The 27,564-nt window shown below is 38.1% G+C and overlaps 1 protein-coding gene across 1 annotated transcript; it reads left to right on the top strand.

Moving 5' to 3' along the window:
* The first annotated feature begins 6,092 nt into the window (after positions 1-6,092).
* On the top strand, positions 6,093-26,744 carry LOC144648082 (serine/threonine-protein phosphatase 4 regulatory subunit 1-like). Its single transcript, XM_078507717.1, has 20 exons — positions 6,093-6,136; positions 6,201-6,257; positions 6,384-6,501; positions 6,614-6,717; positions 8,269-8,408; positions 9,151-9,211; positions 9,640-9,725; positions 10,200-10,304; positions 20,539-20,604; positions 20,700-20,750; positions 20,938-21,045; positions 21,508-21,707; positions 21,994-22,642; positions 22,991-23,176; positions 23,442-23,561; positions 23,840-23,881; positions 24,127-24,227; positions 25,151-25,271; positions 25,868-25,983; positions 26,570-26,744. The coding sequence occupies exons 1-20, from the start codon at positions 6,130-6,132 to the stop codon at positions 26,742-26,744; spliced, it is 2,613 nt and encodes an 870-aa protein (XP_078363843.1). The 5' UTR covers positions 6,093-6,129.
* Positions 26,745-27,564: the final 820 nt, after the last annotated feature.

Genomic DNA, 27,564 nt, shown 5'->3' with positions numbered 1-27,564 from the left:
CCCTCTGGAACCCAGGGTACCCAACAGCTGGTTCAAAATTGGCACACTACAGTGCTAAATACTTCATACTAAGATAAAGTTATTTCAACAAGCTTAAGGACAACCAGCCACTATTTAATTTTGTTCATTTCTTTCTTTAGGCCTGAGATAATTGCCACTGGAGTCATTCAGTTGATTGAAGATGACAACAACAATGGGGCAGTGATGATGGTAACAAAGAAGAGAGGAATTGAATTTATGACGCCTAGGAAAATATCCACAAAATCTAAACTGTGAAGTGAGGATTTTCGATAAGAGTTGATTTACCTAAAATATCAGCTTAGAGGCGCCGGGAAGGAGTTAGTAGTAGACTGAAAACATCCTAAGATTGTCTGTTTTAATCTTTAATTTGTCACCAATGTTTCTGATCTTTTATCAAAAGAAAGACGAAATTACCTAATTGCAAATGAAAAGGATCTTCATAGTTGTGAGACGTGAGCAGTTTCAAAGAAATCCCAGGCAGAAATCCAAGACGCAACAAGATTTGAATCAAATTACTTCATGAATATTTATATAATAATTTCGTTGATATTGCCTGATGAGTGTGGTCATCCTTTGATCACACGAAACAGCGTTGTCGCAATAAAACGATGAATTGAAATCTTCCTACTTTTGATCATTATAATCACTGCTCCTCTAAGAGTTGAGCGCTCTACAAATTTATTCTATTCAAGTTCAAGAAGTTTGATAATTGCATTCAGTATATGACATGGAAATAAGAATGTAAAAACAAAAATGTATGAAAAGAGCCCCCTTATTACGGGGTATACTATGATTTATTTTGTAATACTAATGTGTCAGGAGTGGTATTATATCCAGCAATAAAATTGCACCTTTGTATTTGTGAATCCATTTTCTATGACAATCTCTTCAAGTTATAGAAATAATTTAATATACTACTTGCCTCAACGTATTTGTTGCTGTTTTTGTAAATCATTCAATCAATCAATCAATCAATCAATCAATCAATCAATCAATCAATCAATCAATCAATCAATCAATCAATCAATCATAATTATAAGTGGAGTGAGGAGTGTAAGTCGCAATGCAATTCAATGTGAGGATGCTATAGAAGTCGTAAGAAGCAGATTAAGTTGCAATAAGGTCTTGAAATTACAATGACGTCTTTGGCCGCTAACACGACATGATAACATGTATGTAGCAGACAATTAAAAAATAAACTGATAGTCATGATTAAGTATCTGTTTTAGTACATGTAGCAGTCACTTCGCTGTTTACGTAGGTTCCTGCATAAACGCTCTTTCGGTTTGTCACTCAGTCATTGCATCGGGGTTGGTGCAAGTGGGGGTTGGGGGGGGGGGGGGCTACATAAAAATGTTTCATATAGATAGACTCCGTCCCAAGTTCCAAATCATTAACAGGTAATGGTATATGAGCTCATATACCATGGACCACAAATATGGTTACAAAACGAGAAACGAATGACTTTTAGAAAGTCTAAGGTAACCTTTCCTTTTTAAAATAGTATATTTAACACTTATTCCACGAGCGCGTGTTGGATATGAGTTGGTAATAACGATCTCATTCATATCCATCAAGAGCGAGTGAAATAATTGTTTTATTCAATACGCCCAAAAAAATGCAATATTTGAGCTAGGCGAGTCTAAGGTTGCCCTTTCATATACCTTCGATAGGAAAATGGTAACTCTGTTACATACCTGGTCATAAATAAAACTGTAGCTGGCGGTTTTCTTGCGATGCCAAATTGTGGCGGCGATGTCGCGAACAGTTACTCAGAGTCCTTATCACTCCCACTTATGGCTGTCGATATCCTTTTAATAATTATGACGTTATAATATAATCAAAGTCTCTTCGAGATATCGACGTTTTTGCATGAAGTATGAGTCGAAGGTTTATCCTGTGCATTGTTCTTCGAACTTATCATTACAGTTTCTTTGTAGTTTAGTTTAACAATTTCCTATCTTCGCGGAGGAAATGCAGCCATATAATTTTGTCAAAAATGGCTCGTCCGCGCCGGGTATTTATACACATATTCCTTAACATTACACAAATAAACAGTGCAAATTTCAGTGAGATCTGACAATTCTATACTTTAAAATTGCAAGGACCTTTCGAGGCAGTCGATTACGGCAGCGAAATTAGCAAATGAAACAGCAAAATATGCGTTCGACGCTTTGTTTTTGCGACGCCATATTTGAATTATATTGTTATAGGTAGACCGCTGTTCAATGTGTTCAAGGCCGTATCGTTACGATTGCTCCACGAAAAAGCACGAAAAAAAATACGGATATTTCCGACTACTGTCGGGGAACACATTGCGCATATAATTGCAGCGTAAACAAATCGTTACACTCAAGCTGCGTTTTGTCTAGGCTCTGCGAGGGTCGGATATCAAGACCCAGGATTAAACAAAAGCCATATATACAGTGAATGCTTTTGAATTATATTTGAAGATGAAATACGAAAGAATTTTGCTGTCTTTGACTGAAATTCCACTCGAACTGCGTAGATACGATCGCATGTTGTAAAGCCGATTCATGCAACATTGCTATCAACGCGAAATCTCGTCCCTAACGACCTAGGCTGATGACGAAATAGAATTGCGCTTGCATGTAGCGACCAAATTTGGCCTAATATTTAACCGCTCCTAAGCTAAAAGAAGCCATTTGTTTTGACTTCAATAATATCTTTGAAAAGAGCGAGTTTTTTGGTATGGTTTATTTTTGACGTTTGTAATGTTTAAACGATGTAAGTGCTAGTGATTATTTATTCGTGTTTTAGTTACGCAATCCATTGTTTGTGCGACGCTTTTTATAGATCGCCTTTCAGACACACGTGCGTTGAGATAAGAAAGCTGACATGTCACTTTTAAAATTGTTATATAACGTAAATGTGACAAGTCACGTTTTTTCCACGAGATCACCCACAGCGGAAAGTAATCCCTTGAGAAATTAAAACAGTCCCTCGAGAAATTAAAAAAGTCCCTTGAGAGTTTACAAATATGTGGTTCCAAGTTTTGACCACATAACCCCTATTCTACGTTTTTAGCTTGTAAACAAGCAAAAACGTCGAAAAAAGGAAATAAAAAAAAAACATCTCTGTAGAGTGATCTATTCTTTTCCCATTAGGTTTATCTTCGTCGGGTAAAAAGGTAAAAAAAAGAAATAAAGCAGACATAACCAGACGAACGATAATTAAAGAGAAAATCGTAATGCAAGGAGCACTTGGACAAAGCAGTGTGAGTGAAACCAGATCTTTGCGTAAATCACAGGATCAGCAATATTGAACAAAACATAAAACCAAATGCAAAGCTGATCGGACAGCTAAAAAAATTACCAATAAATAAAATTACCCTTTTAGCTGTCCGATCAGCCTTGCATACCGGACCTGTTATTGGTTCCGAATTGTTGGCTCCCTTTAAATTTATTGTAAACATGTGAGAATCAGACGACCAGCGCAAAACTGAAGTAGAGTATATTGTCTAACATTCTCAAACCAACATTAAAAGTATTTTTTTAAATTGGATGTGATGTCTCTGCTTGTTTCTCCGATCTAAAGGATCCGCCACTGGCAGAGTCTACCGCTAACTGAAGACTACTGCAAAGTAAGAAATTTATTTTCATTTTATTTTATCGTTCTTTTCCATCCATTTCTCCAACCTTTTTGTCATGATCACACAGTTACTAGGGAGCTTTAGCAAACAACGACGGCAAATGAACGAGAACGTCACCAAACAAAAGGTTTAATGAGCAGAACAATAGCTATGCAGGTGTGTTTTAAATCCTTGACTGTTTTCTGCGAAACAAGAACGTAAAATGACCAAGTTCTGGGTATTTTGGAGAACGTGAACAACAACGGCTTAAATTCGGTACTACTATTTAGGAATGAACGCTTTCTTTACATAATCAGCTGGAGCGAGTTCCTAAACTAATCGACTGATGATACTGAATACATCTGGATAAGCATGAGATTCTCGAGTAAAATATTAATTCATTTTGCACCACGCACTGTCCTCGGCGACGCCGTCGTCATTGCTAAAGCTCGCTAGTTTCGGACCATGACGCGTAACTCCTACGCAGCTACCAAGTCAGTAGGTGTGTCCTCAATGTCCAAATAAAAACTTTAAGTTCAAATTCCTTGGCCTGCCAATTATGCAACAATTTTTGTATTAGAAACTAAAAACCCCTAAGCTTACCTACTTCTTCTGTTCCTGTGCCCTGTGGATTGACCGTGTTCGATCCAATACACACCTATAAGTTGCCACGTATACATCCAGCGTGGTGACCCGATGGTGTAGTGGATATCACGCCTGACTAGTAACAGGGAGACGCGGGTTCGAATCCTGCTCGGGAGACGTGTGTCGAAAGCCTTCTGTAATTTATTTACATCTTTCTTTCTACCTTCTTCTGTTCCGTTCCTATTTTTTAATGCCAACTAGGCCGTTTTCGCTTGAGCATTTTTTTTTAAGGAGACCATCTGAAGGAAACTGGAAATCGCCCAAGGCCCTAATGATTTAGAGAACAGGAATAAATGTTGATGCATATTTTTCTCGCAACCCAATAAGTATAATTATAATGCACTAATCTTTTCTTCTTGCCGATCGCCTTCAATTGAATCCGGAATTTTGGATCCACGGGACTTTGTGTTGTTAGCTTGTTGCTGTGTACACTCTTCCTGACTGTTAAACAGTACAAACGTAATGAAAAAAGGAATTAAAACGATTCCCTGCTCCCTTGTTATGGTTTAGGAAAAGGAATGGAAAGGATAAACGAAAGTTGTTGTTGTCGTTACGCGTTCAGTTTTGGAGCTGAATGCCCCTAAACACTTATCCCACCCCAGCCCTACCCTCGTGTCTCATCCATGCCCGGCTTGGTGTGAAGAATCGAAATTTGGGCAACATTCTGAAATAGAAGCTTCTGCTAACACAAGCTTCCGGGGGGGGGGGGGGACTCCCCCCAAATGCCTATACGGGTATGTGCGGTAATGTGCCGCCCAACGAGGTCGTGATTTTGGGCTCTCGACCTAGAACGGGGTATCCGTTCTTGAGACAATAGCGACCTTCAGATTTGACTACGAGTACGAAATCGAGTACGAGTACGACTTTGGAATTTTAACACAATTGTATCCCCCAAACTATAATTCTTCCCTGTTGTAGGCTAGTACAAAAATACACGTTAGGGATAAGATTGGTGTGACAAGTAGTTATAGGAGGCACACGAATTTGGTTTCAAAACTCGTACTCGTACTCAATCTCAGGGTCTCAAAGGGGGGGTCCCTGGAGCCCCGGAGCCCTGAAATTTCTGCTTTGGAGCCTGGAGCCCTATCATTTTACTGACTGGAGCCCTGATCCTTTTTTTGGCTGCGGAGCCCGAAGCCCAAAGAAATTTTCCGCGCAGCCCAGAGCCCAGCGTTTTAAAATTTAATCATTCGCAAATATCCCAGATTGCATTTTTTTCTTGTTTTATGACTGCATTTTGTATGTTTGTGCGTGTAAACTGCCACAAAGAAACAGAATCTGAAGAGAGGATAGTACTTATCACAAATACGTGATAATCTTCAGTAACCGGCTTCTTGGATCGGAATTGTGGACGTTTTAATTTGCGGACTTGATTTAGCGTTGCAAAATAATTTTTATATTGTTGATCATAGTGGAGCCCGGAGCCCAAAAGCAGGTGATATGGAGCCCTGGAGCCCTGACATTTTCGTCTTGGAGCCCTGGAGCCCTGCATTTTTTAGCCCGGAGCCCTAGAGCCCTAAACCTCTTTGAGACCCTGCAATCTCGTACTCGTAGTCCAATCTGAAGGTCGCTGATTTCTAGAACGGGGTATGGCATTTCGAACCTACGAAAGTTTCAAATTATTAGCAGCCAAAACGGGTCGTTAAAAAATTGACTTTTTTCTAGAACGGGGAATCATTTTGAATGCAAATCTTTCTAAAACGAGGTGCTACTTTGCAATTGAGACCCGGGCGGCACATATACCTGAGTACCCCCGCCCCCGGGCACAAGCTTCACTCAAGAAGGGAACCGGCCGGGGTGGGCTGGTTCAGATTTGTCAGTCACGTGACTGGAAGCCATGTTTGGTAGAAAGTTTGGTGGCCGCTTCCAAGATGGCGGGTAGGTCGTGAATTCCGATGAGGTATTCGTCGCATTTCATTACTCACTCTTCATTTCTTTTCAGATATACGATTCCATATAGAAAGCACTGACGGTCTAGAAGAAGAAGACCAAGATGACGGTACGTTCCGTTTTGTATACTTGTGTATTCTGTAGATGCCGGACATTGCGTTTCAAACAACGCATCAGTTCCCACGGGTTTTTCTATTTCAACGGTAACGTATTACTCAATATTCTGATTTCACAGAAGGGTACGAGATGGATCAAGACGAGTCTTCACTGCACTGTTATGCATCAACTGAAGAACCTCTAAGCCCCATCATCAGAATGGAGCGCTTTATGCTGAGCGACATTATCGTCAATCGGTGAGTTTGACGAAGTTCGCACGTGTGAAGAAAACTATGTCTTCCTGTGTGTTCGCTGGGTTTTTGATGCTGTCCTAAACCCACAACGTGACCTTCAATTATTTCTCTGTAGGCAAATGGCTGCTAGATGTTGTCAGGACGCTCTGAGGTCAAGTAAAACTAAAGAAGAAGTTTACCATGTGCTGCGACTGATGGTTCGCCTTTCGGACGACATCGGTAAGCAGTGCACTGATCGAGTTTTGCGTAATCTATTAATTTTGGAAATAACTCCATATGCCTCTGTCTAGTATCCAGAAAATAGCTTCTAAATTGCTTATTTAATCCCATTTGGCTTTTCAAAACTGAACGCAATTCGCTTATTATTAGTTCAAGTCTGTATTTTGCGGTATAAAATTTGAACTTGGACTTGCATGATTTCTGAATTTTTATATCAAAGTTCGATCGGCGCTTTTACGAATAAACTCTTGTCAGATTTGAAAAACGTTCCTATTTGGTAAGACTTCTTTATTTTGGTTATATTTTTATTTTTAGAATTCCTCTTTTATTGACCAAAAGGTTGATGAAATCGCTCCTCGAAAAACCGATATTGCCCTAGCTCAGAAAGCCGAAAATTAAATTTTCACAATTTGAATGTCTGACGTTGTGTGATATTTTGCTACTGGGCAAGCTGGCGCTTCTGTTTATGTTAACCCCCCTCCAATAAATTGTTCTGTTATTTCTAGAAAAGATGCAGTTGATTAATAGAGAACCGCAGTTTTTCAAAACAATGTGAAATACAATTTTATCAAGATAAGATGAAAATAAAATGATCAGAATGGTTTATTTTTAATTGGTATTTTTATACTGCTGCAGAATAATTTCATACGTAAATACGAGAAACAAATAAAATGAAAATACATGTTTGAAATACGATAAATCAACCTAGACTTTAAATAGTATTTATCTGTGATAATATTGCATACCTATGATGTGCAATATGCGTGTATTGATGATAAAATAGTGAAAGTTCATAGTAGTTTTTTTGTAAATGAACAGTGTAATACAAGTTTATGTTTTGTGTGGCTTTTCTTGCAATTTCACTGTCATGTTGCAAGACTAGTTTATAACTCTTTGCAAGTTGTCAGAGTAGACAATTTTCACAAAAAGTTGTTACAAATGTGGTCATGGAAAGTGGAACCATGAAAGCATTGCAAGGCATGTTCATCTCAGGATATGCTACACATTTTTTTTTGCAACTATATTGCAGCAAATTCATGAGGGAGGTTGCACAAGACACTGCTTAGTGTATCAACATGCAATTGTAATGCCACAAAGTTCAAGCATAGTAATAAAATTTTGCGTAAACATGCATAGCATAGCCAAAGCGGTGGCACAAAACAGGGAGTGTTGGTCAGAAAACATGACAGCCTTATGCGCCTACTGGCATTATGAGTCATGATGATGATGATGATGCATACAGTTTGTGTGTGTAGAAATAACCCGTTGTTTGTGTAGCAAGAAAATATGTACTAGGTATGCAAACCTGGTAAATGGTCAAGCTTACCACTAGTTTCCTTGTAGTTCAGTGGTGTGAGGATCCAATCCATGTGCAGAAGGTCATGTGTTTGAGAGACTATTGGAACTCAGATTTTTTTCTTTGTCCCATGCTCATGGCAATTGAGTTTACATTTTTCTCAAGAAGTATGTCATTACCCATGTCACTTGATACTGGGATTTTCATGTATTTTGGGTTGTAAATACAATTTTCATTTATTGTGATATTTTTAGAGCCGTCTGTTAGAGTTGAGCTGATGGAGCAGGTTCCTCACGTGGCAGTGTATTGCTATGAGCATCATTCTATGATGGAAGCTGTGCCCCAATACATTTTATTCATTGTGCTGCGGTTTTTGACTGATTCCAATAATCAGGTAACCACTAAAATGAAAATAAACAAATAAATAACCAGACAAGTTGAATTCAAGTCTTGGCAACACAGCAAGATTGTAAAATTGGTGCTAGAAAGATTGATAGTAGGCCAGGAAATGGTAACTTTTGATGTTGTAATTTAGTGGCTCACCTTTCGTCAATCAGCATACAGTGTAGTTAATGTCAGGGTTAGCCACATAGTCTGTTTTGCAGATAGAGTGGCCATGTTATGTAGTTACATGTATATGTTGTGGTTTAATTTTTCCTTGGTTTAATTTTTTTCAAACTAGTTTGATTTTTAGTTCCCTTTGTTTTAGATTATGATAATGAATATGAGACAATGAAAAATCAAAATCAAACTGGTTTGAAAAATTTTAAACCAAAGATAAATTTAAACCACAACATATATATATATATTTTTATCATGGCTATCACAGAACTTCACAATAAAAGAGTAAATCATTTCAATAAGCATTTTAAGAGACCTTGGGTAGTTAAATAAATCTGGTTGCCATTTCTGCAAAACAGACCATTGGCGGCAGTATCAGTTGCAATTTTGAGGCTTGAGTAATAATGACATCATTAGTACATGATTGTATGGAGTGAATCTGTTCTAATTCACGCTCTAACCTAAACTAAGCAGACAGAAAATTTAATAAGTTAGTTATTAACAAGTTTAAGATGTTTTCAGTGAATTAGAGCTGTATTTATTTATTTGTTTGTTTGTTTGTTTGTATTGATCAGGTTCGTAAAACAAGTCAAGCTGCTCTTTTAGTTCTGTTGGAACAGGAAGTTGTTGAAAGAGGTGAAACTGAAACTTGCTTATAATTTGTTTATTTATATTGTACATAAATTTAAATGTTAAGTAGCCTAAAGGTCAATTCCTGTTTCTGAAACAACTAATTATTAATATTGGACACTGGTTTATTCAAGTAATTAAAGGACCTTTCTTTGAATAATCAAATACTTGTACAGGTTGTATACAATGTAAATGTACTGCCATGGTGTTCTGTTACGTATTCTTAAATGAGGAAACTTGAGTAACTGCATATTATACCTCTGCGTAATAAACATCATAGATGGTCATGAAACGCTACTGGTGATGTCAAGTTGAAAATCCTGGATTTCAGGGCTTTAACTTATTTTTGCTTTTTTATCCTCTTAAACAAAGTAGCCTTAGCTTCATATGTGTATGTGTATGTTAATGTTTTGCATTTAACTTCCTACTTTCAGAGGATGTCGAGGAACAGGTTTGTCCTGTTTTACTTCAGCTAACAGCAGGAGAGAGTAATGATGACTACAGATCTGAAGCTGTTGCTGTAAGTTTTATACTATTACAGTTTTTTCCTTCCAACTAGGATGATTAATATTATTATTGTAAGCTAAAAAAAATATTTTCATCAGCTAAAAAATAAACTGTATCTGCTCAAAAAAAAATCTTCTTTACTTCTTCAATATTCAATGGCTTTAAAATTGACAGTCTTACTGCCATCATGTTCTTTTCATTTTAATAATAATAATAATAATAATAACAACTTTATTTAAACACGGTAAAAAAGTTTAAAGCTAAAAGCTTGTGGGGCCGTGTACAAATTTTTTTCTTGTGGGGCCGTGTACCAAATTTTTGGAATTTGGAGAGCTATAGAGTTGAAAAGTGCTGTTTATTCCAGGGGCAGTGGGACAGGGGTTTCAAAGGATGAAATGAGTCAGGAAGGTGCAAATGAAACAAGATCTGTATTTAACTCCCTCCCTAAATACATGTAACATGCACACTGTTTTTTATTTTATTGTAGTTAATGAGTAAAATGGCTCCACTTGTTGGAAGAGACATTACAGAGCGTTACTTTTTACCAAGGTTTGAGCTTCTCTGCTCAGATCCTTTGTTTCACGTCAGAAAGGTAAGGACGATTGTAAAGAGACAATGAAGTATTTTTGTGGCAAGTTGCAAAATAATGCACAGTCAACAGGTGTCAGAAAAAATCCGGACTGTCAAAATAATTCCGGACACCAAATTAATAAACGTATGGTACGGTATGTAACGTATATTATACGTAAAAATCGTGAAATGTCAGCTTATTTTTCGTATTATCCAGTGTCTCCAGTGTATTTTTCTGAAGAGCGCGCAACTTACGGATAATAAACGTTGAATTGTAAGGATAATATACGTACGTGGCTATGTTTCCAGGATAACAAGCGTAAAGATAACAAAGTTTATTGAAATAAATTTTTTATATTCAGCCGCCATTACGCTAGAAAATCTCAAGGGCTAAAACGTCTAAATTAATTATGTTTTCGGGCCAAAAAGCAGTTTTGTTAATTCATTGAACCAGAAACCATCATTTCAGCGAGTCCGCGACTTATCTTTTCATTAAACGACCGATAGTTTTAAACAGTTCGACACGAACTCGAGATCGATGCGAAGCCATTCGACGGCACTTCACCTACAAGACGTGAGCACTGAGCGTTTCGTCGATGTGTTATTTTATTTCAAAGAGCTTTTCCCACAGCGAAAAATACTTTATAGTCTTCGGAAAAATAAAACTGGAAAAAGAACGATTTATCCTTCGGATTTTACGTTGCTAAAATTCGCAACGAAACTAGAATAGAGCGAAATCGACTTCACGGTGACAAACGGCGCGAATTTGTCATTCACGATTCTGGCCACTGCCGTGTCACCCGCATTCGTCGAAAATAGAACAGATTAATTGGTATTCTTCGATTCGGAGTTTATGTTTAAAAGACTTCTTTTCATTTAAAATACACAAGGAAAATATTTAATTGCTTTCCACAACTACTAGTGAACTAGCCGGCCGGTGGTTTGGGTTTGTTTTTCACGGATTTCAGATGGAGACGAAACCTAATTGAAATGAAATCAACAACTTCGATAATCGCAGCAAAGTCTGATTTACTCAAAACATTCGCGATCAAAATTCATAATTTTCAGTCGGAAAATGGAAAAAGAAAAGTATGGCGTATTAACTGAAGATATTTCCTTAGAAATAAACAGGCAACTCATTGACAAGATGATAAACACGGCGCGTTGTCAACAAAACTAGTATGCAAATTTAAGTCGAGAAGTCCGAGAGAGAACTGCGTGAATGGGATTCAGTATAATAGCGACACGCTTTATTCGGTTAAAAATCTAGTTTACGTAAATTGATAAAATTAATTCTCTTTATGTATTGGGATAACACTTTACATGGATCCGGAAACTCTTTCGCAAATAGAAGCCAAGAACTTAATGCAAACTGAAAGCGGGTTGTTTACTGTGATTTCAGTCCCTGACTATTTACGGCTAAAATGAAAAGTGTGAGACTTACGGATAATAAACGTTGAATTGTAAGGATAATATCCGTACGTGGCAATATTTTCAGGAAATCAAACGTATACATGTACCACGTTTATCGCACCCAAAGAAAGTTTTCGATCCAAGGGAGAAGATGGCCCGAGTATCGAATTTCTAATATAAGTTTTAAAATAAACTTGACGTGTGAATTGGCCGCGTTAAACTTCCAAAAACAAAAAGAATATGTTTATATAGTTGAAATAATTTCTTCTCAAACTTTCCAAGATAACCTTTTACAGCAAGTAATAAAAGACCGAAAACTCCAAACTTTTCAACCATCACTTGCGATCAAAATAGCGCAGTGCGAAGGTAGCGGTTTCGTGACTACGTGACGGCTAAATTTGCAATCCGGCCTCTTTTATTTTTAGCAAGTTAAAAATAGTTTCATGCACATCCTAAATCAACCAAAAGTTTGAACCAGCCTAAGCAGAAGTATTCTAATTGATCTCAAAGATATGGCTTATCCAAGGTCAATTTTAAGCAGATCAGAGCGAAGCGAAATCAAATTTAATAACACGGCTGCGAATGATTTGGTGTTTTGCATTGCTTTTTCACAGCGATGAGTATCGATTAAAAATGAAAAAATATCATCTTGGAACTCTAATATTCGCTTGTAGTTCCAAATACAGAAGTTCTACGCAGTTTTGAGCCAACTTCTCTCCAAAAAGCGCAATCAAGTTCTCTTCAACCACGTCAAGCGAGAGCTCGGCCAAAGTTCATAAACAAACAAACACATTTCATGGAATTTTTTTATCCTAAAACTTTCTACCAAAGGGACGCCGTGAGTTAATTTTCCTGTATTAAAGCAACAAATGGATTTTCGAACTTCTCAGCAAATTTTTCCGCGGTAAATCAAAAGCAGTGCAAACTGCTGTGAACGTGGACTCCTTCGCTGTGGACACATTTAGCGCTAAAACATAGTTTTCGCGGGAAGAAATTTTCCCAGCTGTCAGCTTTATTAACGTCTGCTTTCCCGGCCACTACAATTAAAAGTCAATCGGAAACCAAAGAACACGTTTTAGCTATAAAAAGGCTAACGAAAAACGGGAAAACTTCGTGAACTTATCTGCAAATAAAAAACCATTCAAATGCACTGGCCATCGGCATGGGAATAAAAACTTTTTTTCTTTAATCAGATAATTGGCTCACCTCATTTATATGTGTTTTACCGGAATTCCAACACAAGAAACATCAAGATTAACTGAATGTAAGGTTCGTCCAATATCCTTTTTCCAAGATTTGCAGTATTGAATGGCAGTTTATAACCCGCGGCTTGGCGTGTAGATTTGTAAGAAGGAATTTCGTTGCAGACAGAGCGGCTAGATTTGTCAACATCAGAATCCTACGTTCTCCTCCTCTAGCAACAAAACCAAACAAGCGAAAAAAAAAAAAAAACCAACGGAAATTCCGTTCTAAAGTTTTCTTCTAATGTGTCCATCAACAAACAACAAGCGCGAACTCCTCGTGGTCAGATCTTTCCTTCTGCGGTCAAAACTTCCAAAACTGAGCGAAGATAAACTCACGTAACTAAGCGATTGACATTTGCATCTTCAAATTCTAATCTTCGATCTCCCCGGTTTGATGGCGACGGTAGAGCGTGTATATATACAGCACACTTTTTCAACGATTCTAAAAATATAAACCTGCACTGCCTCAGGTATAAGGTGAAGGATCCTCTGAAGAAACACATTTGGCGCCTGAAAGCGCGAGATGTCGTCAATTTCCTGTCAGTAAAGTAGCCAATCACAGAGGGTTGTCGAGATTGTTTTTGACAGCAATTGATCGAAAGCCACTGTCAAGTAAGTACGATTAATAAGTGTACATGCACCGCGCGTTTTAGCTTCGTTACTTGCAGATCCAAACATTTACTTCTCTGATAAGATGTACGAATAATAAGCGTACATCCACCGCGCGTTTTAGCTTCGTTATTTGCAGATCCAACCATTAACTTCTCTGATAAGATGTACGATTAATAAGCGTACATGCACCGAGCGTTTTAGCATTGTTACTTGCACATCCAACCATTTACTTCTCTGATAAGATGTACGAATAATAAGCGTACATCCACCGCGCGTTTTAGCTTCGTTACTTGCAGATCCAACCATTTACTTCTCTGATAAGATGTACGAATAATAAGCGTACATCCACCGCGCGTTTTAGCTTCGTTACTTGCAGATCCACTCACTTACTGCTCTGATAAGATGTACGAATAATAAGCGTACATGCACCGCGCGTTTTAGCTTCGTTCACGCGCGGTTCATGTACGCTTATTAATCGTACATGTAGTAAAAGCAGTAAATGAGTACAAGTAACGAAGTTAAAACGCTTATTAATCGTACATCTTATCAGAGCAGTATTAAAATTGTTGGAACTGCAAGTAACGAATCTAAAACGCGCGGTGCACGTACGCTTATTATTCGTACATCTTATCAGAGCAGTAAATGAGTGGATCTGCAAACGAATCTAAAACGCGCGGTGCACGTACGCTTATTATTCGTACATCTTATCAGAGCAGTAAATGAGTGGATCTGCAAGTAACGAAGCTAAAACGGTGGATGTACGCTTATTATTCGTACATCTTATCAGAGCAGTAAATGAGTGGATCTGCAAGTAACGAAACTCAAACAAGCAGTGCATGTACGCTTATTATTCGTACACCTCATCAGAGCAGTAAATGAGTGGATCTGCAAGTAACGAAGCTAAAACGCTCGGTACATGTACGCATATTATTCGTACATGTTATCAGAGCAGTAAATGAGTGGATCTGTATTAGTACATGTATTAGTAACGAAGCTAAAACGCGCGGTGGATGTACGCTTATTATTCGTACATCTTATCAGAGCAGTAAGTGAGTGGATCTGCAAGTAATGAAGCTAAAACGCGCGGTGGATGTACGCTTATTATTCGTACATCTTTTCAGAGTAGTAAATGGTTGGATCGGCTAGTAACGAAGCTAAAACGCGCTGGGTAGCTAGCCTGTGTAGCTGGCGGTTCCCTTGACAGTGGCTTTCTATCAATTGCTGTCAAAAACAATCTGTGATTGGCTACTTTACTGACAGGAAATTGACGACATTTCGCGCTTTCAGGCGCCAAACGGAATGTGTTTCTTCAGAGGATCCTTCACCCTATAGCTGAGGCAATGTATGTATGTATATTTTTAGAATCGTTGGAAAAGTGTGCTGTATATATACACGCTCTACCGTCGCCATCAAACCGGGGAGATCGAAGATTAGAATTTGAAGATGCAAATGTCAATCGCTTAGTTACGTGAGTTTATCTTCGCTCAGTTTTGGAAGTTTTGACCACAGAAGGCATGATCTGACCACGAGGAGTTCGCGCTTGTTGTTTGTTGATGGACAATAGAAGAAAACTTTAGAACGGAATTTCCGTTGTTTTTTTTTTTTTTTTTTGTTCGCTTGTTTGGTTTTGTTGCTAGAGGAGGAGAACGTAGGATTCTGATGTTGACAAATCTAGCCGCTCTGTCTGCAACGAAATTCCTTCTTACAAATCCACACGCCAAGCCGCGGGTTATAAACTGCCATTCAATACTGCAAATCTTGGAAATAGGATATTGGACGAACCTTACATTCAGTTTATCTTGATGTTTCTTGTGTTGGAATTCCGGTAAAACACATATAAATGAGGTGAGCCAATTATCTGATTAAAGAAAAAAGTTTTTATTCCCATGCCGATGGCCAGTGCATTTGAATGGTTTTTTATTTGCAGATAAGTTCACGAAGTTTTCCCGTTTTTCGTTAGCCTTTTTATAGCTAAAACGTGTTCTTTGGTTTCCGATTGACTTTTAATTGTAGTGGCCGGGAAAGCAGACGTTAATAAAGCTGACAGCTGGGAAAATTTCTTCCCGCGAAAACTATGTTTTAGCGCTAAATGTGTCCACAGCGAAGGAGTCCACGTTCACAGCAGTTTGCACTGCTTTTGATTTACCGCGGAAAAATTCGCTGAGAAGTTCGAAAATCCATTTGTTGCTTTAATACAGGAAAATTAACTCACGGCGTCCCTTTGGTAGAAAGTTTTAGGATAAAAAAATTCCATGAAATGTGTTTGTTTGTTTATGAACTTTGGCCGAGCTCTCGCTTGACGTGGTTGAAGAGAACTTGATTGCGCTTTTTGGAGAGAAGTTGGCTCAAAACTGCGTAGAACTTCTGTATTTGGAACTACAAGCGAATATTAGAGTTCCAAGATGATATTTTTTCATTTTTAATCGATACTCATCGCTGTGAAAAAGCAATGCAAAACACCAAATCATTCGCAGCCGTGTTATTAAATTTGATTTCGCTTCGCTCTGATCTGCTTAAAATTGACCTTGGATAAGCCATATCTTTGAGATCAATTAGAATACATACCTCTTATTAATCGAGTTCGAGGTCCGTACTGTAAAATACGGACCGAGTTTTTCCCGTCGATTTATGGCCCAAGCGCGAAGCGCGCGGGCCATAAATCGACCGGAAAAAACGAGGATCCGTATTTTACAGTACGGACCGAGAAAACGAGGTTAAAAAGATATTTATTATATCTCTCACTCTGGAGAAAAGAAAACATTTCAAGTCAAGCATGCGGGAAGCGGCTTCGTTTGACTGACGTACGTCAAAGGCGAAAGGACGAGTGAATTTCATTGGCTTTCGTAAACAAAGCTCGATTGATAAGCGTATAAACATAGTTTGAATCCAGCCTTTACTACTTTATTTCTGCAATTAGTTTTACAGTAATTTCAGTGACAGGATGAAAACTAGATACAGTGCAAGTTTCCTTTGAAATGACTTCTAAAGTTCCTTGCTTGGCAACGAAAGTGCCGCGATTGACAACATGTTTTTATTAGCTTATCAAACTTTCGAAAACTTATGGCAGTGTTTCTAGAAAATACTGAACAAAAAAACACATATAAAGTTTGAAGGAACTACTTGAAAAAAGCCCAAGATATCGCCGTCCACGTAATGCTAAGTTGTGTCTTCCCTAGAGGTGCTAGGCGGCGTTGAATGCTTCGTTGAAAGCTTGAAATGCTGTCTGGCTCGTACTCATCGCATTTGCGTAGGTCTTTGAAAAACTTTCCAAGGAGCTTATCGAGGACGTTAGCAGGTACGGTTTCTTCATGAAAATTATGTTCCATCAGTCTGCTCTTGACAATAATTTTCGAAACGTTTCCATTCACTTGTCGTCTTCTTGACCGTGTTTGCAGATTTCTCGGCACTGATGAAAATTTCAAGTTCTTGACTTGAATCCTGCTCGGGTTGCTCTAAGTCCGCCACAGCAGGGAGGTTTTCTCCTCCCAACAGATCAAAAAAAAAGTTCGGTAGACCTTCTTCGCTTCGCCCTTTTTCCTTGCTTTTTTCCTCTGACTGCGAACGTTGTAGGAAGTTTTGAAAATCTTCTTCGCGAGACATTTCAACTTGCAAAGGCGTACGGCATACGGCATCAGGAGAACTCTCAGTCAAATTTTGCGGGCCGTACTGCAGAATACGGCCCGTAAAATTGACCAATCACAGCGTGCGTACTATCTCAGAGATATAATAATTCTGCTTAGGCTGGTTCAAACTTTTGGTTGATTTAGGATGTGCATGAAACTATTTTTAACTTGCTAAAAATAAAAGAGGCCGGATTGCAAATTTAGCCGTCACGTAGTCACGAAACCGCTACCTTCGCACTGCGCTATTTTGATCGCAAGTGATGGTTGAAAAGTTTGGAGTTTTCGGTCTTTTATTACTTGCTGTAAAAGGTTATCTTGGAAAGTTTGAGAAGAAATTATTTCAACTATATAAACATATTCTTTTTGTTTTTGGAAGTTTAACGCGGCCAATTCACACGTCAAGTTTATTTTAAAACTTATATTAGAAATTCGATACTCGGGCCATCTTCTCCCTTGGATCGAAAACTTTCTTTGGGTGCGATAAACGTGGTACATGTATACGTTTGATTTCCTGAAAATATAGCCACGTACGGATATTATCCTTACAATTCAACGTTTATTATCCGTAAGTCTCACACTTTTCATTTTAGCCGTAAATAGTCAGGGACTGAAATCACAGTAAACAACCCGCATTCAGTTTGCATTAAGTTCTTGGCTTCTATTTGCGAAAGAGTTTCCGGATCCATGTAAAGTGTTATCCCAATACATAAAGAGAATTAATTTTATCAATTTACGTAAACTAGATTTTTAACCGAATAAAGCGTGTCGCTATTATACTGAATCCCATTCACGCAGTTCTCTCTCGGACTTCTCGACTTAAATTTGCATACTAGTTTTGTTGACAACGCGCCGTGTTTATCATCTTGTCAATGAGTTGCCTGTTTATTTCTAAGGAAATATCTTCAGTTAATACGCCATACTTTTCTTTTTCCATTTTCCGACTGAAAATTATGAATTTTAATCGCGAATGTTTTAAGTAAATCAGACTTTGCTGCGATTATCGAAGTTGTTGATTTCATTTCAATTAGGTTTCGTCTCCATCTGAAATCCGTGAAAACAAACCCAAACCACCGGCCGGCTAGTTCACTAGTAGTTGTGGAAAGCAATTAAATATTTTCCTTGTGTATTTTAAATGAAAAGAAGTCTTTTAAACATAAACTCCGAATCGAAGAATACCAATTAATCTGTTCTATTTTCGACGAATGCGGGTGACACGGCAGTGGCCAGAATCGTGAATGACAAATTCGCGCCGTTTGTCACCGTGAAGTCGATTTCGCTCTATTCTAGTTTCGTTGCGAATTTTAGCAACGTAAAATCCGAAGGATAAATCGTTCTTTTTCCAGTTTTATTTTTCCGAAGACTATAAAGTATTTTTCGCTGTGGGAAAAGCTCTTTGAAATAAAATAACACATCGACGAAACGCTCAGTGCTCACGTCTTGTAGGTGAAGTGCCGTCGAATGGCTTCGCATCGAAACTGTTTAAAACTATCGGTCGTTTAATGAAAAGATAAGTCGCGGACTCGCTGAAATGATGGTTTCTGGTTCAATGAATTAACAAAACTGCTTTTTGGCCCGAAAACATAATTAATTTAGACGTTTTAGCCCTTGAGATTTTCTAGCGTAATGGCGGCTGAATATAAAAAATTTATTTCAATAAACTTTGTTATCTTTACGCTTGTTATCCTGGAAACATAGCCACGTACGTATATTATCCTTACAATTCAACGTTTATTATCCGTAAGTTGCGCGCTCTTCAGAAAAATACACTGGAGACACTGGATAATACGAAAAATAAGCTGACATTTCACGATTTTTACGTATAATATACGTTACATACCGTACCATACGTTTATTAATTTGGTGTCCGGAATTATTTTGACAGTCCGGATTTTTTCTGACACCTGTTCTAGATAGAACAAACTTTTAAGTTGTACTCTTTTAAGAGTGTTTTTTTTCCAATAACTGTTGTAAAATCAGAATTATAACATAGCTAGCAGAGCCGCGCAATCAAATTCAGTATACGTAAGCGTGCTCAAAATCCCGATGGAGCACGCGGGTGACGTAATCGACGACTGAAAATCTCCCTGAGTAAAGCTCATACCGTCATACGCTGTGTTTTGCGAAAGCGATGACATATTATCTTCGGAATATGAAAAGTGAATCCTTTCAATATTTTTCCAAGGATACAAGCTACAAGGTAAGCTGTTTCTTATTACGAGACGGAGAGCGAAAGAGAAAATAAATTCGATTTTGCCGTCAAAGTTGTTTGTGTGCTTTTCTTCATTCAAACAACAACAACTTACGGGCGAGTCTCGAAGGACGAAAATCATTTTTTCACGGCCCTAACGTGGAAGAATGGGCCAACCATGAATGACAACAGCTCGATTGCACTAAAAACTAGCTGCCTGACGAAAGTTTTCGCGTTTTAAGCATTCCACCAAAGCGTCTACGGCTCTGTTGTGATTTTGCCGCTCGGGAAAAATTTACTTCATCGGGCGCTTCATTCAACTACCGTTTTCAAAAATAAATGTTTATTTACATCAATTACAAATAAAATCGGTCCACAAAAATACTTAAAACTAAGCATGGAACTGAATTCTTTGACTCTTTTAACCCTTGTAATCTGTTCGGCTGTTCGAGGTTGTTTTGTTTTAATTTTCTTCCATTCGGGAGTAAACATTTTAATTTTAATTCAGCGAAAACTAACCACAGAATCAACAGCAGTATCTGCTGTTTTCGTCATTTTTTTTTCCTTCGCTCTGCCACAGTATAAACTTAGTCAATTTATCAGCCATTTGACACAAACTGCTCCAATCGTGTAAATTAACTTGTACATGTGTAATTTATTGCTCGACCGCTAAGTTTAATGTTCTCACACTGCACACAATAAACACAGTTTTTTTTCCCGTGGCCGGTTTTGATGCACAATATTCCACCGGCAATGTTATAAAACAATTGGTTCATGCTTTTAGCTGTGCTCCATCGAGTTATGGAGCACTTGGGAAGTTTGGAGAGCACTCAAGAAGCTAGAGTTGCCCTCGGCTATCGCCTCGGGCAACTCTTACGCTTCTTTCGTGCTCTCCAAACTTCCCGCGTGCTCCATAACTCGATGGAGCACGCTAAAGCATGAACCAATTGTTAACTGTAGCATTACACATCTAAATATGCGACCTGCATGCCAAGTGTGGTAATGCGCATTTAAAAGATTTATTTAATTTGCTTCTGATTTGACCAGTGTTTGCTCTTGTTGTTTAGGCTAAGAGTACTACTGTAAATGGCACAGTTTCCTGTAACCAGCTTTTGATCTAAGCAAATCACTAGTCACGTTTGATTAAATAATTAGGGTTAATAATGTTCTCATTAGGTCTGTGCATCAAACTTTGGTGAGATGTGCAGTGTTCTTGGACCTGAAGTAGCAAGTGAAAGAATGGTGAGTAACTATCATGGTGATCCTTCTGACAGCTTTCTCTATCAACTTGTTTCTGTGCATTTTTTCACTCCATCTGACCATCGTTTCCATTACAGCTTCCAGTGTTCTTCAAACTCTGTCAAGATGGTGTCTGGGGTGTTCGAAAGGTGTGTTTGTTTTGAATGATAACACCATTATTAACATGAGTAAAGACATTGTTTCCCAACTTTTGTGGCCACTGTATTATGTTGTTGCAGGTTTTGAGCATATGTTGCTTAAAGAATTTTTACTCTGAAATGTGTTATGAAGTAAGATTGTTGTTTTAATCAAACCACATTTCTTTTTCCAACAAAGGCTTGTGCTGAATGTTTTATGAGCGTATCCACTGCAAGTCCTACTGCGATGAGAAAAAATGAGCTGTCTCAGTGCTTTGTCAGCTTGCTGTGTGACAAGTCAAGATGGGTATGTACTTGAATTGAAAGCATGTTTTTTGTTTTATTATATTTTATGTGAGTGGGTTCCAGCATATATGTACACATGAAGATAGGCAGGCAGTTTTTCACCATGGATAATAAAAATGTAAGGAGGTAAAGTGTGTTCCAGCAGAGATGGCTAATCAGTGCTGGTGCAATTTCTCTGGTTTCCTTTTGGTAGGGATGACAGTCCGTTATGGGTAAACACGGTCCAGTATTTTATCAAGTTGCCAATATGAAAACAAATTCGTTGGGGAGGGGCGCCATAAGAGTGAAGTGCCTTGTCCAAGGACGCCACACAGTGACCCCTCCCAAGGCTCAAATCCACACCTCTTGATCAACTTGCAAACCATTAAGACACTGTTCCACAATTAATTTTTGGTTTTGAAACGGAGTAAATGAATGACACTTAAGGTAAAAAAAAAAAACATGTTTTGTGTCTTTGTTTCAGGTTCAAATGGCTGCCTATCAAAGCCTTGGTCCTTTTATTTCTACATTTGCTGACCCAGCAGAAAGTGGCTTCTATATAAATGAGGAAGGGGTTTTGTGTGCACTACCCCAGAAAGAACTAGAAACACCTTCATCCCCAACACAAACTGAAGGAGAAGCAACGGCAAGTCAAACTACAAGTGAAGATTCAACAGCTGAAGAGTAAGTCAGCACTCAACATGCTACCGGTACTCTTCTTTCTAGCGGTGTTTTAGTCATCCTGGATTCTATTGCATTTTTATAAAAGAAGTTCAATGTGAACAAAGTATGGACTTTTAAGTCAATTTTGGAAGTGTATGACAATATTCAGTGAAGTTCTGCCAGTTTTCTTTAATTGAAAAGCTATTTCTTAATATATTAAGTGCTGTTGCTGTCAACCAGTAGCTTGGTAGACATTTTTTCCTGTCTGTGAATGAAATGTGATATTATAGTACGTGATGTCTTTCAGTGCCACTCATGAAGGAAACAGACATCAGACTGAACGGCAGCCATCACCTGAAGCTCGTACCACAGATTCTGGTTATATTTCACCCCCGGAAATCATGTCAAATGAACAAGATGTCCATAAGCAATCACACGAAGGGAAAGACGGAAATGTTATTGATAACGCATGTTCAAAAGAATCAGGGAATTGCGATAAGTACATGACTACGGACCTTGATGAGGTTGATGATAAGTACTTTGATTCATTTCTTTATTGGAGGACACCTTTACCGCAGGTTGAACTAGATACAGAAGATCTTGCAGCTGTTGAAAAAGTTAAAACTACGAGCGATAAATTGACATTAACATCTGAAGCAAGTGCGATAAGTGAAGGAGAAACAAGTAGATCCTCTGAGATGCATCACCATAGCAACGCTATACATCAACATCATCACCATCACCATCCAAAGTTATCGTTTATGCACGGTGACGACGACAGTGATGAAGAAGATGGCATTCCTCTTTATTCTCTTACCGATGATTTTCACTCTCATATGGATCACGGTATTGGCCGCTTTGATTACGATGACTACAGGAAGCTTAGTTTGGCACATACGTCTTCGTTTGATGAGGATCTTCTCATTGCTGATCACATAACAGCTCCTCCAGTACAGGTACACTCCTGCCGTAACCCTTTCAGTATCAAACTAAAACTTGTCTTTTTTCTTATTCCTATAATTGTATATTTCTTTTATGAGTTCTGACAATTAAATTAATGGTGATTGACATTTGCAAAGAAATAGCTTGGATGATAAGGTAACATAAAACTGTTTTATGAAACTACATGTAGATACAAGTTAAAATTCTATGCTAATCCTAAGTTTCTTGGCTAAAGCTCTGGTATTTCCTGTTTGAAAAATGGTACTGAATTATTGAGAATTTTCTTGTATCTATCAGTATTTAATTCTCCTGTAAAGTTCAGTGGAACATGGAGAAATCATTTCCTGTACTTTAAATTTCAGAATGTCATTCCTCAAACCCTCCTGGATCATTATATCTCCATGACTGAACCTGCCAAAGCCCAGACTATCGACACTGAAATTGTACGGCACTGTGCGTTCAGTTTACCTGCCGTGACTCTAACGTTAGGTCGTAAAAACTGGCCATGTTTGAGGGATACATATGAACTTCTTATTGCTGATATGCAGGTAGGAGAATAGAAACAGCTTTGGCACTACTAAATGTAAGAATCTAAATCTTACAATATCTTATACTTAATGTACATGATTAATATATTGTACTCCTAAATAAAACCCAGTAATCCATCCTCTCCATCAAAAAGTAATGAATTTACTAATTGGAAATTTAATTGGAGGAGTTTAAAAGAGTTCAGGGGTCTACATTAATTTTGTAGATCAGTCAGCTCTCACTTGCACATACATGTATTAACTTTTAGAATCTTTTTTTTTCCAGTGGAAGGTTCGGAGAACATTAGCATTCTCCATTCATGAGCTTGCGTTAGTTCTTGGAAGTGACATTACAAGAATTGAGTTGGTTCCCACTTTTAATAGCTTCCTTAAAGACTTAGATGAGGTAAGAATGCATGTTTGTGTACTTACTTACAGTGTACTTGCTAACTTTCTTTGAGCCCTGTAATGCAGAACTAAAAAAGTCCCTTACGGTCATCCAGGACAAGTAACTGTGTGCATGCTTACTTGATTATGCACTTTCCATGATTATTGGTATCCACAGTATGACCTGGAATGCCATTTGATTAGCACTAGAGAATGGTTGTGTTACCCTCATTTGTCATTAAAATGTTTGGTCATACCACATGTGGGCTCAATACTGACTGTCTTTTTTTGTAATAGGTGAGAATAGGAGTTTTAAAGCATTTAGCAGATTTCATCAAGGTAAGGGCTAATTTTCAAATTGTTTCACAAAAAGTATGTTTAATATATTATTTTTTCTGTTTATTTTCTATACTCAATACTTAGATTCTTGAATGTGTTCTTTTATGCACAGTGAGCATGATATACTGTACACGTTATTTTAGACCCTGTGTGCTTGGTGTTTCATCTGGGATTCGTTTCTTCTGATGTTTGTTCATTTTTTGTTTATAAACTGTGTTAATTGTGAAGCATGTTTGTTTTCACAGCTTCTTCCATTTGATATAAGAGGAGACTACCTTCCTATGTTAACAGATTTCCTCACAACAGACAATAATAGGAACTGGAGGTTCCGGTTTGAGCTTGCAGAGTAAGTTTTTTCCTTGCCTGGCAGCGTGCTAGTATGTTGTTTTCAGACAACATACTAGCTATTACCTTGTATAACCACATTTTAATACCCTTTTTATTACACAGGGCTCGACAAAACCCCCGTCCGGTTGTCCGGGACAAGTAGATTTTCCTGCCGGACAAGTGACTTTTCCTACTCTCTTGCCCCATGGGCAAGGGCCCTGGCATTATTACTAAGTTTAAGAATCTGGGCAAGGGGGTATAGTGTCTGGGCAAGCAAAACTTGAGAGTCACTTGCCCCATTTGCAAGCTGTAATTCAAGTTTTTTTCGAGCCGTGTTACATATTTACTTTTGTTTACCAGTGGTACCGTCGCTTGCATCTAAGCATGAACACGAGCCGCCGAAACATGATCTAATTGGGTATCAAACATGGCATGTTTCGTCATGAAACATTGAAGTTTAGCAGACCGTAACGGGAACTTTCACGCTCAAAATGCTCACCATAAACACTGAGAACAGGCGAAACTTTGCACCAGAAGTGATTCAAGTGAACCTGCAAATGCATATCAACAAAGATCAGGATCAATTTGTTGAAGGAAGTCTTGATATCCAACCTTTCCGCCATTTCGACTGTTTCGAAACCGGAATGTGTTGAAGTTTCGGCGCGAAAGTTGCCGTTACGGTCTGCTAAACTTCAAACGTTTGATGACCAATCATGCCACGTTTGATACCCAATTAGATCATGTTTCGGCGGCACGTGTTCACGCTTAGATGCAAGCGACGGTACTTCATAACTGGAACTACAAGCCATATTGGTTCCACGTTGTATTTATCTGTACAGTAGTGCAGTTTTTACCTTCACAAGCAATGATTTGCAGTAGCTTGCTGCAGTTACATGTAATTTGAACAATAACTTAAAATGTTACATGTGTGTTTGTTTTTAGACAACTGATGTTGCTGTGTGAGCTTTATGAACCCAAGCAAGTTCTTCAGTACATCTGTCCTATCGCCATTTCACTTGCAACTGACAGAGTGGCAGATGTTAGGACAATAGCATTTAAATTGGTGAGTATTTTTTGATTAACAGAATTGCAACTTATGATTTGTTGATTTTAAATGCACAATTTTATAAAATGTATAAATATACACTATGATCATGGTGTCAGATTTTTACCAATGATGTCGCTAAGGGCCGGCTGCTGGCTAATTTCACCAGCCGAAAGAGAACTTAAATCTTGCTGTTCAAAGTTTCACATGAAAACAGAGACTTACAGTAGCTAAACTTTTAGAGCTGCCAAGGCCAGAAAAGCCAGCTGGGCTTGTTGATGAGCTAGCCTAGTGTTTTCTTAGCTTTATCCCTGCAAGTGTAGTTCTGATTTTCTCCATCAAGAGGTCAACAAGGATCTCTTGATGGTTGGGCTCTAAATCAACAAGATATCAAAAAATAAAGTTTTATTCTAGCTTCTTCATCAGCCAAAAGTCTGATACATAGTTTTAAAAAATAATGACTAAAGATAGAAGGATTCTCTCTTAACCAGTGATTGGATAATTTGTGTGACGTTAAAAATTAAGTTATGTAGATGAATAGAGCATCGTGTAAATAAATATCAATGTTCCATATTGCATTAACAAGTAACATTGTTGTGATGGTCTTGCTTTAGATTGGTGTTTTACTGCAGAGGCTTCACAGCTGTCCAGAAGAGGGCCCAGCACATAAATATGTTTGTGATATCATTAATAAATTTGCTCATAGCCCACAGTGGACCAGGCGGCAAGCGTAAGTTTCTTTATTACTTATCAACATGTATACTTGCAAATCTTACAGTCCATGTATATCTTTTATCTTGCTTATTTTTTGTTTAAATTAGCTTGCGTGATACTACAGTGTAACATTCTGCATAATTTGGAAATCCTGCTAATACAGACACTTTACAGTCTGTATGGTGTCCATAAGAAAGTTAGTAGTTACTGTGAACTTGCCATTAGAGCAATTTTCAATTGAGTGTCGTAAAACCAAAACCAAAGTTATTACTCTGGCCAATCACAAGAACACAGACAATCCAGTGAGCCAATCAAACTCAAAGCAAATACAAGTAGTTGGCACGAAGCGCGGGAAAACGTGCGCGAGCGAGTCACGATTGGTTTTGGTTTTACTTCTGATTGGCTGAGAAAGTGGCGCGAGATTTTTTAAGCCAATCACAAAGCGTAGTAATGCAAAACCAAAGCAAACACAATTTACTTTCGACACTCAAGTGAAAACCGCTCTAAAAGACAGCTTTTTACTGGGCACTGTCAAACCCTATATGGATTGTGTTTTGCTTCAACAAAATTTAAATTACTGTAACACCAATGTCTTCTTACAGGTATGCTCAGCTCTGCCAGAATCTCTTAGAAGAGAATGTTGAAAGTGGAGAACAGTTTTGCAAAGAGTTTTTACCCAGCCTGCTCTTTCTTCTCTCGGATCCTGTTCCAAATGTCAGACTTAGTTTAGCAAGGACCCTGGCACAGGGTGTTATGATGTCAGGTACAGTTATTTGACAAATGAAATAATCTTTCAAGCACTGAACAATAGAATAATTATTACAGTCAACGCGCTTCACGCATGAACGCACAACTTCAAACATTCATAAAATATTTCATTCACCGATTTCATTTTCAGTTAATGAAATCATTCTTCGAAACTTCAATCGAACAATTGTAAATCAAATTGAAAGTATTTAAAAGCCCATGGTAAAATTGAAAATAAGACATCTGATGTTATGGCAATTGATAATTTTTTTAAAATAATTTCGGCTGTGTGCTGTTTTTTTTTTTTTCGCGCGGAACAAATTACATGTAAATGAGCGACTGTGTCACCGCCGCATTCACGCAGTTATGCGCTTGTTCGATTGAATTGTTCTTTTCCAAGCTATTGTGCACTTGAATCGACAAACTAAACGTTGTGCCGCTCTCTTCTTCTACAACACACTTTTGAAGATGCAATTTCTCCTCTTGGATGGCGCTTACTGGAATTCCCATTCGAACAAACAAAATTTTGAGGCAACAATTCTCCTACTTCGGAAACGATGTCGTGTCTAATTTCTTTGAGCATTTTACTTAGAAAAGTTGCTGTTCGTTCGACAAACGCAAGAGCGAGGTCATTGCTCTTTATCTTTACTAGAATTTCCGACATTTTCAATTTCTCGGTCGCTTCCGCGCAAAATTTACAAATGAATGATTCGATTATTCGAAACGTGATCTTTATCTTTCAATCTTGCGGTGAAGGCATGTCAATCAAATTGAATCATGAAATGTTCACGTGAATATTGGAACCTTACGTCGCCGAGCGTTCATGCGTGAAGCGCGTTGACTGTAATAA

Source organism: Oculina patagonica, chromosome 4, assembly GCF_052425735.1.
Source record: "Oculina patagonica isolate OP01 chromosome 4, crgOcupat, whole genome shotgun sequence".
Taxonomy (NCBI): domain Eukaryota; kingdom Metazoa; phylum Cnidaria; class Anthozoa; order Scleractinia; family Oculinidae; genus Oculina; species Oculina patagonica.
This window is presented reverse-complemented; position numbering and strand designations above follow the sequence as displayed.